The 12,205-nt window shown below is 39.2% G+C and overlaps 1 protein-coding gene across 2 annotated transcripts in view; it reads left to right on the forward strand.

Annotated features, from left to right (window-relative positions):
* The window catches only part of LRBA (LPS responsive beige-like anchor protein), a 626,758-nt gene that overhangs the window by 433,228 nt on the left and 181,325 nt on the right, over nucleotides 1–12,205 (forward strand). For both annotated transcript variants that reach the window (XM_088448343.1, XM_088448354.1), the window contains exons 40-43: nucleotides 2,555–2,672; nucleotides 8,450–8,552; nucleotides 10,554–10,669; nucleotides 10,782–10,894. In XM_088448343.1, the coding sequence (XP_088304469.1) occupies nucleotides 2,555–2,672; nucleotides 8,450–8,552; nucleotides 10,554–10,669; nucleotides 10,782–10,894 (450 nt within the window). The remainder of the gene's footprint in view (nucleotides 1–2,554; nucleotides 2,673–8,449; nucleotides 8,553–10,553; nucleotides 10,670–10,781; nucleotides 10,895–12,205) is intronic.

The following is a 12,205-nucleotide window of genomic DNA, read 5'->3' on the forward strand; positions in this document are numbered from 1 at the left end:
CTAAAGGTTGACATGTGAAATATTGCATTGCCTTGCCGAAGAAGCATTTCTGTTCTCTTGTGAAATTTCAGGTCAAGAGGTCAAGTAATTTTCCCAGTCTTCAATGGGATTCAGTGAAATATGAACTTCATTGTCACCCAGCCCCATGGTGATAAGATAAAATGAGCTGATACATCATTTGCTGGGGCCTTATCATCTCCTCCGGTAATCAGAAGAGAAAACATCAGATGTTTCCAGCTATCTACCAGCGCATGTTACACACCCAATACTAAAGTCTTTTGTGCCAGATCAATACACAATTCACTGGATTTATTGAATTCTTTTCTTTAATGTCCACTGCCTAACTACCCAAATAAATCTACTCCATGTTATTATTTCTGTTTTAATGGTAATTTTTCTTCTAATAGATTTCCTCTCATATCTGAAGCAATGCATTTTTTGGAAACAATTATTTTCTGTGTCTACTGGTATTGTCTATGTACCATATACATATTCACCTCTGGACATGCAATAGTTTTGTGTTATTTTTACTCTTGGAAGACCAAATAAACATCACCTACGTTGCTGGTAGGGAAATTAGTACTAAATGGTACTACAGTGAATGTTATACATTAGCACTGTTTTTAATGGCACTGGCTTCAGTTAACACACTGGATTCAGTTACTAAAGCTGCCTTGTCATAGTTTGAGGTTGTCATAGACCTAAAGTGCTACAAAAAGCCGTAAGTTGAACTGTCATTTATCAGTTATAAGTCAAGTTCATAAGTATAGTTATGAGCAGAGCTTTCTATTGTGCCACGATTAGCTGGTACAACTGCTGTAAGAACTGCTCACCCACCTCCAGTTATTTCTGGAGCTACAGCTAAGACATATTGAAGTTGGTTAAATGTGTTATCCAGCTGATTATGTCTGATTATTGTTCTGCAAATCAGCTGCCTCTGTAGCACCTTTACAAACCACCGCAAAGCTGGGTCTTTCAGCATGCATTGTGTGGGGCTCATGCTTGCTCTCCAATTTACATAAACATTAACTGGGAACACTGCTTTAACCCCATGGATTGATCTGATAAAAAAAATAAATACTCCAACGGGGGAACATATATCCTGTGTCTGGTTTCATTTGGCCTGGGCAGTAGGTAAAATGCACACCTTATATCAGCAATATCAGGATTGTAGATTTACAGAAGTTTTGTGCTTCCCACCTGGCTCATTTTGATATTAACATAGTCCAATTACAACACGTAAATGTGATTTATAACATATGTTTTATTTATTTCTGTTTATCTGAGCATATGGGAAAAAATTAGCCTCTTTACAAACTTCAACATTGAAATCCTTGCGATCAACCAGAGTACACAGAGTTTATACAGCATACGTTACTGTGTAGCATATTTGTACTAGATACATGAGTGGGATTTGGTGCATTCACATTTTTACCAGTAAAGGCTGCAGTATATTTCACAGCCATTAAACTTGACATGATGACACTTGAGCAAAGGTAGAAATGCAGTTTCCATGCCAACGAGTTCATTGGCGGACTGGACCTCTGTTTAGGGTGCTGTCAATGTATAGAGTAAAGTCCCACAGAAGACAGTCTTACATATAATCCAGTTTTAATTGAACTCCGGAGACTTTGAAGTACTTCTGTAGAAGGGGATGATTGCATTGCATGGTGGAGCAGAGGCCTCATTTGAAACTAATCTTGTCTGATAGGATCAACAACTATTTTCAGGTAGCTGATAAATGTTTTTTTTTTTTTTTTTCTTTTCTCAGTGATGCACAATATAGATACAGTAGATGCACATATGCAATAACCATTTACTAGTATCTGGTATTATTGCTCTGTGCAAGTACTTTAAGAAGAAAACAGAAGTCTAGGTATAGCATGCTCTATAAGGGGGACTTGAAAAAGAAAATATTTTTATATAGCACTCTTCTCAAACACATTGTATTCTCTTTTAATAATCAAATCGTATTCTTTTTAAGAATGAAAAAGTTAGTGTATAGAAATATATATAATACAGTATATGTGGGTGTACACAATATACATGTGTCTTTATTATCTGCATTTGTGTAATATCTAGAAGGATAATTTCCACAACTACTACTGTGAGGTTGCTTCAACCTTATTAAGACGTGTTTTTGTGTTCAATCTATCATTAAAAGCTACATTTATTGTAACATCCTTCAAAACTGTTACTTCCAGCTACAGCGATCATCTTTTTTGTGTCCCAATCCAAATAGCAATTCCTTTTTTTTCTTATACCATGTATCAGTTTATTATTTTGTAAGTACTGAGTATTGTTTCCAATTTGTATTACTTGTATTAAAATCCTAGGACTTGGCAAATATCTAAAGTTCTAAATAGTTTACAATCTAGTCATAATTTTCTTTCTTGCGAACATTATTGTTAATGATTTGTAGGCCTGCCCTAAGTACATTGAAAAGTATAATTCAACTTTCTGATTCAGAATTTTACCTAGTGTGGCAAATTTAGATACTGGTTTTCAAATGTAGTAATTGAAGTAAATAAATTATTTCTTTATAATTTCCTAGATTCTCGCCTACACCGAGGGAGTGCATGGAAAATGGATGTTTACAGAGATTCGTGCCATATTTTCACGACGTTATCTTCTGCAAAATACAGCATTGGAAATATTCATGGCAAACAGAGGTAACAGTATAATGGGAAAGTATGAACAACTCCTTTAGATATATATATATATATATATATATATATATATATATATATATATATATGATAGATAAATAATCCCAATAAGCAGTGTATAACATCAGTGTTTGTGCAGGGGTATGTCTGTGTATGTGGGGTGGAGGGGCATGTGTGCGTGCATGTGAATATCTAGCGTTATATATAAGGTACTATTCGAAAGTTTTAGAACACTCCCATTTTTCCGAATGTAAGCAATTCAAGGTCAGTAATAAATTGAAATGGTACAAGGGTAAGCTGTAAACTGATAGAAGTTAAAAAAAATTAAAAAAAGCCTTGTTCAGGGATCATGTAATGGGTTAACAACTTACAGCTATTCTGCAGCAATGAAAAAGGATAGTTGTCTACTGAAGAGTGGAAGATGGTCTCATTGACTGATGAATCTCAGTGTGTGGGGTTTATCTACTAAGGACGATGATTTTAACAGTAAAACACACCCTTTTTTATTATTATTATTAGAAGCACATTTAAATTTTAAACTTAAAAGTGCCAGGAAGTAAATAAACCTCTGTGACACCAAGGGATATATTTACTAAAGTGTGGGTTTTTAGAAGTGGAGATGTTGCCCATAGCAACCAATCCGATTCTACTTAACATTTATGTAGTAGCCTTCTAGAAGATTAAAGCTAGAATCTGATTGGTTGATATGGGCAACATCTCCATTTCTAAAAACCTGCACTTTAGTAAATATACCCCTAACTGTCAAACATGGAGGAGGAAACGTGATTGTCTGGCATCTTGCACAGAGTGACTTGCATCTTCAACCAAAAGGGCTAGCATAGAATTTTGCAGCACCATGCAATACCTTCTGGGTCTATGCCTAGTTGGTCAAGGGTTCATCCAACAAGATGATAATGACCAAACATACCTGTCAGATCTACATTTGAGAAAAAAACAAGGCCGTATTCTTCAAATCATAGAATGTCCCGCGCAGTCTCCATATTTAAGGGAGATGTATCAAACCTTGCCTATAGCACCCAATCAGATTCTACCAGTCATTTTAAAGATTATACTTGATAAATTATAGCTACAAACTGATTGGATGATATGGGCAACTTCTCAACCTGTTCTCTTCTCCACTCTTTTGAAGGTTTGATAAATATTCCCCTACATGTGCAAGACCTTTGTGGGAACTTCTGCAGCAGTGTTTGGGAGAACTTCCTCAACAATATTTTATTTCCATTGTAGAAAGAATGTGTTTGATGGTTATGGGCTCTATTCATTGTTAATTTCTGGGTTGAAACGGAACCCGATAATTAACATTCCTACTCGCCGCAAGCGCCGGAGCAATTCATCATTGGAGACAGCTGATCCGAAAATCGGCTGTCTCCCCCGAGTCTTTTCCTTTCAGAGCAGTGAAACTAGTGCGCATGCGTGACCTACAGGCCCGGCGTCTGACGGAAGGAGCCGAACAGGGGCAGAGGGATCCAAAAGGCAAATGCTCCTGCAGTCAAGCTCCGAAAATATTTTATTTTTGGAGCTTGATGAATTTTGTCCCCATACTAGTGTATGGGGACAGCGGGCCATACTGGGAGAGAAAGGTAAGCAGGAGATAACTGTAATATCTCCTGCATTACCTATTTGATGAATGGCCCGAAAACTTAATTTCTACAAAAGCAGATAAAAATGCTCTTGTAGAAATTAAATGATGATGAATAGACCATTATATGTTTAAAAATTGGCTGCTGTGAGTTAAAAATGTAGATGACAAAACTGTAAATATTGGGTGTATTTGAATACTATTCACTGGTAGTGTGTACTATCCATGTATATGTGTTATGTACACAGACATTTACTGGAGGTTTTTTAAATATTCCTCTGATATCTCTTTACTGCACCTTTTTAAATAGGAAAAAAAATATTTTCACTAACCTAAAGATAAAAAAAGTATATTTTGAAATAAATGCAGTAAGACACTTTAGTTTGTTTATTTTATACATGGATTGCAAAAACATTTGTGTACGTTTGGACATGTTCAGTGACTTAATTTAATGAAGGAGAAAGCGAAACACATGGAAACAGATTTGATCGCACTCGACGTTGGTCACTGTAAACAATTATAATTTATATAATAAAATTGAATTATAATTTCCTATAGTATGTATATAGATTATTCTCCACAGTCATAAACAATTGTTTGACAATTCATCCAAACAAAACTAGCTCAAGAAGAACATTTAGCTACAATGAATGCGGGCAATGGAATTTTTGTGCTAGTCTCTTACAAACCATTATTTAAAAAGCACTGCTCTACACAAATATCTACACCATGTCCCATCCCATTACATAATGGTTATAAATGTAATCTAATAACTTTCTGTAAAGCTACCATGTGGATAAATTTATATTGTAAAGAAAACTAAGAGAAAAGCAATAGTGGCTTATCATGAGAAACAATAAATTGTCCATGTGTATGTGGAGGATGCGTGTAAAAGTGTACACTGTAATTATATTGTTTATTGTATTACTGCTTAAGGAGTCCCATGGGATAAAAAAAAACGCCCTTATTTTGTTTGAGATGAGATTTTTTTATTTGCTGGTGATTTTAAAAAGAGGCCTTTGTTATCCATTTAATGATTTTACTATATACTGAAACATAATTGCACTACACCTGATGGGAGGCAATGAGTTTTTATTCTACTTTTTGGTGATCATTCAACTTCAGGTTATGACGTCCTGAGTTACTATAAGTTACTATGAAAAACCCAGCAGATAATGCTATACTCCTTAATCATTACATATAGCAAAAATGAGCAAATAAATGTACCTATTTTTTTTTCTTTAAGAACAACCTAAGCTTTGAGCTGCTGTGGATTTTAGGTAATATAGTAAATATATGGAGTTTCTATAATTCTAGTGCTCCACATTTTTTTCCACTACACTGGGTGGCTGTCTCTGGATTTATCTCAGGATAATAATATAATATACGTTTTATAATATTTGAAGGCACCAAGAACAGAATTTCCTTATTTTCAGTTTTGGCAAATATAAAAGTGTAATAATGGAAATTATTTGCACAGCGTACTTTGACAATAGATTATATTGCAACTGATGCCATTGTTTAGGAATATATGTTGCATCATACATAGCTGCCAAAATGACACTTGTTTTGGTGGGGTAGAACCTCTCAACACTGATAAATATTTTTGTTGTTGTTTGAACTATTCCATATACAGTAGCAGTGGCATAACTAGGGTATTTGGAACCCAAGGCAAGTTGAAAAATGGAGCCCCCCCCCCCCTATGTGCACACGCCCAGAATAGGGCATGGTCACATGTCACAAGGGGTGTGGCCACTGAAAATGGCACACACCCCTTTCTCGTCACTCTGGGAACATTCTTTTCCATATGCACCTTAATGCAGTGCCCCCTATGCAGTGCCACAAGTAGTGGTCCCCCTTATACAGTACCCCCAGTAGTGGTCCCCCTTATGCAGGGTCATATTAGTGCCCCAGTAGTGGTCCCCCTTATGCAGGGTCATATTAGTGCTCCTTATACAGTGCCCCCAGTAGTGGTCCCCCTTATGCAGGCCCCCAGTAGTGCCCTTTTACAGTGCCCCCAGTAGTGGTTCCCCTTATGCAGTGCCTCCAGTAGTGGTCCCCCTTATGCAGGACCCCAGTAGTGCCCCCAGTGGTGATCCCCCTTATGCAGGCCCCCAGTAGTGGTTCCCCTTATGCAGGCCCCCAGTAGTGGTTCCCCTTATGCAGGCCCCCATTAGTGATCCCCCTTATGCAGGCCCCCAGTAGTGATCCCCGCTATGCAGTGCCCCTTATCCAGTGCCCCCTGTAGTGGTCCTCCCTATTCAGTGCCCCCAGTAGTGATACAGTGCCAGTAGTGCCCAAAACATGACATACACACAAAAAACAGAAAACACTGACTTACCTGAATAACCACTCCTGCCGTGCCCGCCGCTGTCTACTCCTCCGTCCTCCCGCTTGGTACTATGGGAGAGACGTCATGATGTCTCTCCCATTACCCACTGCAGGAGCCAGAAGGCAGAGCTCATGAGTGAGCTCCAGCCCGGCTCTGGCAGTGGGCGCGGCAGCCAATGAGTCTGTCTGACTCTCATTGGCTGCTGGAACACACACATCGCCGCCGGTGCTGCGGTCTGCACTACACTGGCTGACTAGAGCGGGCCTGTACTGTGGCCAGCGGCGCCCAGGGCACGAGCCCCCGCAGCCCTGCCCCAGTTACGCCACTGTACAGTAGAAATGGGAGGTAGTCAGCATCCCGGCAGATGAGTTGCGGATGGTCAAATACCGGCGCCGGAAACCTGACTGCAGTCGGGATCCAGAATCCCGACCACCGGCATCCTGAAGGTAAGTATCAGGGATTACGGGGAGGGTTAGGGTTAGGCACTAAGGTGGGAGGGTTAGGTTTAGGCACTAGTGGGGGAGTCTAGGTTCAGGAACTGGGGAGGAAGGGGTAAGTGTTAGCATTAGGGTACTTACCTAATGACGTCGAGATTCTGACTGGCGGGATGCCGCTGTCAATTATTATGACCACTAATATGCAGACTTCTGGGATCCAATACCCAACCTAGTAGAAATATAATGCACACTGTTCTGGTGGATTCCTGTGTTCCCCCAGCAAACAGTCATATCACATACTTTCTCAAAGTATTTTGGTTCTAAATCTGTCCTGAAAAACTTTGCGTAGAGATAATGTACCCCTGTTAGATTTAGTATGGAGCATCATAACAGTGTAAAACGGTTATCCACCCCAATAGTGTTAATGTTGAATGGAACAGACCGTATACTGCAGTGGTGAGTTCTGTGATTCTTTAGTCTTTACAGGTTGTGAAATGTGGACTTTGACTTGTTTATAGAAACATTGGTTCTCAAAAGAAGCAGAGGGCTGCACAACTGTGCTAATATTCTAGTTCCTGTTATCTGGGTAATGCAGTATTCAACCTCCATAGAATAGTGATTCGGGATTGTATCCCTGCACTTACTGACTTCTCGCTCATCACCTCCTTTGGTCTGTAAGGAGCTGAAGCGTTCTGACACAGTGTCTGTAAAATGATAAGGACCAGACTTTCTATGCTCACTACTGTGCATTCCCCAGATGGTGCTAAGCTTTACTCTCTCCGTGGAAGCTGATTTGTTTATAATTGTTTATTAGCATTTATTTATATATTACCAGCAAATTTCTTAGCACTTTACAATTGGGACAAAATGGTCCTAAAATAAGACCAGGTATTGACGGACAGAGGGTCTAATTAGGGTTGGAAACCGTTTTCACTTACATTAAGGAAGGGCAAACCTATACCCCTGCTTGATCCTTTCCTATCTTAATTCTCTATTTCATGCAATACCCCTAGTTTGATGAAACATGATTTTAGTGTAAAAATGAAAAGGCACCCAAGGAGAGGTAGCTTACGTATATACGGCTGTTGGCTACTGATTTTTCCAGAAGGCTATGGAAACCAAATATCCTTTTAAACTGGGAAACTTCTCAATGGAACAAATGTCGCAGCTCCCAGGGGAATATTGTTCTATGGGAGGAAGTGGATTGAAGGAAAATGAAAGTGTAAAACTTTGATAATTTAGAAAATAGACTATATTAGTAGAATACTTTTATTTGAAAGTAACACAATAAATTAAAAATGTCTGACTTAATTAGGTTTGTCTGTCATGTGTAAACAGCGTACATGAAACATCAGTAATCTGATTACAAAAGTAAGTCTGACATACTGGCGTTCTTGTTTCCAATGTGCAGTGGCTGTCATGTTCAACTTTCCAGACCAGTCTACAGTGAAAAAGGTTGTCCACTGTCTCCCCAGAGTTGGCATTGGCACGAACTTTGGGCTTCCCCAAACCAGGTAACATGACAGCTTCCTATCTTTGTTAATCTATGTTCTATCTATAATGTTTTTAAGCCTGCTATAATAATTTTTATTCTTTACGCAAATTAACCTCCAAATCCAATGAAAGGTATTCTTTCGATAAATCAATCAAATTATTTGTTTAATTATCTTTTTGCTGATTTTTTTTAAATTATATGTTACAGCATGGAGGAAATGATCTAGGGAGATAGAAAGATGTTGGTGAAGTGTTGTGTTAAATGGAGATATTCTGGGAATGCATTATGCATATACGCATCATAAATATGTATGAGGGAAAGTGCACAGACAATAACCGTTAAAAAGCTGTACCACATTCACACTGATGTGATTTATGGTGCTAGGAAATGTGCCTATCCTTGCATGAGCTTCCAAATGCACATCTGAATTTGTCTTCACTATAGTTCAAAATGTACAACTGCCCGATTTACCTTATGTTTAAAAGTGGTATTAAGTTGTGTGATTTTCCTGTGTGTATCTTTTGTGGACTGTGACTGGTTATCAGCTGCCCTATCAGTTGCCCACTGGATGGTGCCGCTGTGCCCGGGGAGTACTGGGGGTATTTTTACTAAAGTACAAGTTTTTAGAAGTGGAGATGTTGCCCATAGCAACCAATCATATTCTAGCTATTATCTTCTAGAAGGTGCTAGATAAATGTTATATAGAATCTGATTGGTTGCTATGGGCAGCATCTCCAGTTCTCAAAACCCGCACTTTAGTAAATATACCCCCTGGTGTTAAATGTTCTTTGTCAGGTGACTATGGATTATAGAGGAGTAATACCACACACCTATATTCTCACCTCAAAAAGTATGAGACTGATGGGGCTGTGTAATGAAGCCCAGCTAAACCACCATGTCATCGGTCTCAAGTTGTCCAGAATTTGTTTGGAGAAGATTCTGGGGAGTTCTGACGAATGATGTGGCCACCACGTTCGCCGAACATGAACCCAATTGAGCATTTGTGGGACGTGGTGGCGAGGTCCATTAGCACCCAAGATCCTGCACCTACAAATATCAGGGAGCTATGGGACGCTATCCAGACGCTATGGGTCAAAATCTCACCAGAGATCTTCCGTCCACTTGTGGAATTGATGCCACGTCGAGTAGCTGCACTTTGCCAGGCTAGCGGGGGTCCTACACGATACTAGGCATCTATCCCATGACTTGGCACTCCAGTGTAGGGCCATTGTATTAATGCATCTCATTTCTATGGTACATTAAGCGAAAGTACTGTAGAAGTTCAAACTTTCAAATCTGCTCCCTTACCGAGCTTTATCTCAATAATTCAGCCTGTGGCCAGGCTTTTGTAATACACCACCTTATGTGTGTAAACACTCTTCTATAATGTGATTGACTCAAAGGTGGTGCAAAATGTCAACAGTCAGAATGTCGACATTGCGAGCATCAACAGTTGGTATGTAGACATAACATTTTGCTACGGTTAGAGCCCTACCCTGTAACTGACAGCCTAACCCTGGCCCTGTAATGTCGACATCACGACTACATATCAATTGCCTCATGTGATCGTTATACATTCACTTCAGTAGACAAACTGCTCTACTGTGCACTTTGCTGTTTAGGTGGATTCTACAATTACATGTTCATAGTCTAGTACAGTGATTCCCAACCTCGGTCCTCAAGGCACAATAATAGTCCTGGTTTTAGTGATATCCATGCTTAAACACAGATAGTTAAATCAAAATTACTGAGGTGCTAATTAAGTCACCTGTGCTCAATTCTGGCTATTCTTAAAACCTGGACTGTTAGTGTGCCTTGAGGACCATGGTTGTGAACCCCTGGTCTAGTGGGTTTTCATATGTCTCGCCTGCTGTTTCTTTACTAATTCACCACACACACTAACTTTTTACATTATGTACTTGTATACTTCAGTATTATCTTGATCAACTAGAAATTGATTATATTTAATAGTTTTTTGTTCTCTAAGCTGGAATTTTAAATATCTTCTTCTTCTTGGCAGACGCATCTCCCTGGCTAGTCCTCGGCAGATATTCAAAGCATCAAACATGACTCAGCGTTGGCAGCACAGAGAAATCTCAAACTTTGAATACTTAATGTTCTTGAACACGATAGCTGGTAATGCAATGGCTGTGTGCTCTGTATATGTTTTGTGTTTCTCTCAGGACCTGTGTTTCCAATGTGTGACATCTGATCTGACAGCGGTACCAATAACTATTTGTTTTACCAGGGCGATCCTACAATGACTTGAATCAGTATCCAGTATTTCCATGGGTCATCACAAACTATGAATCTGAAGAGCTGGACTTGACCCTTCCAAGCAATTTCAGAGATTTATCAAAGGTGTGTAGCAAAATATACAGTAACCGGTAACAGTAAATCTATAATTTGTATTTCTCTCAGCTTTGCTCTGTATTTTAATTGGTTATGTGCCATGTACTTGAATTGCACATGCACATTGTGTTCTGTAGTGGATTCTCAGAACCTATGGCGAGGAGTATAACGGCAGCCATAATAGCCCATGCTGTGGGTTGCCTGTAGCATAGAAATAAATGTGTTTTTCTATGGTCTACAACCATTTCACTTGCATATTGATTATCTCCGGCAAGTAAAGAATTTTGCAGCTACTAAAGAGTGAGGCAATGTCTATGTGAGTCCGGCAGTTGTGTCAGGTTTGTGTGATGTGCACTGGAACGTTGGATAATACAATATATCTGACATGGAGTAGACCTCTGTGGGTGATTGTCCTTTAAAGTGCCAACACACTGCACTATCACACCCAAATTCAGTAGGCTTAATGTTGTGTAGTTTGGATTTATCAGTTGAAAATTAAACTGTAATATGTTGCTCTAGAAGCACTTTTGAATGGGCAGGGACCTCCTTAAATTTACTGTAGGTCCTATATGTGACATAGCCAAAAGCACACCATGACTTCCCTTCAGTTTTTCTACCAAACATCTCACACCATAGCATGACTATTCTTCTGAAGGTTGAAACATTAGATCAAATGCTAAACGGGCCATGCTGGTTATAAAGGTTTATGAAAGACTTCCCCGAAGGAAGCTGACACTGCGCATACGCACAGGCTGATGGAGAGGGAATGGAAGATCTCTCTTCTGCTCATAAGCCTCCATAAACTGAAAGCCGTTTACATCAGCTGAAGATGGTGTAAACTAATGGGGCCAAACTCCAAAAATCGTTTTCTAAATAATTTCTATGCAAAAAAAGCTTGGTAAATAGGCCTCTAAGTATGAAAAATAATTTGTGGCACAGAGGAATTGCACCATCTTTTACTAGTGCAACTTCTATTGCTGCACCTTTGTGATTGGGTGAAGGACTCTGTAAGTCTGGCCATTTATGATGGATACCTTTACTAAGAAATAGCTGTTCGATACACTCTGCTAGAAGTGCATCTGGCCATCAACTGAATATATGGCAAGGGTTCCAGTTACAAAGCAGACCCTTTTAGGGCTGATTTTGAGTTGGGAACAAAGCAAAAAAATAGTTATTTTCACACCTACGTAAACCACGTTGCAATGCAAGGGGTGCAAATACATTTCTCTATGTTTTTTTTCTTGTATACAGGGTGAATACTGGATGTTCTTGCAATTAGCCCACGAATGCATGACAACTTTTTGTTTTTCAGTACAAGTT

The sequence above is a fragment of the Taudactylus pleione genome, unplaced genomic scaffold (assembly GCF_031769625.1).
Source record: "Taudactylus pleione unplaced genomic scaffold, aTauple2 ptg000021l, whole genome shotgun sequence".
Lineage (NCBI taxonomy): Eukaryota > Metazoa > Chordata > Amphibia > Anura > Myobatrachidae > Taudactylus > Taudactylus pleione.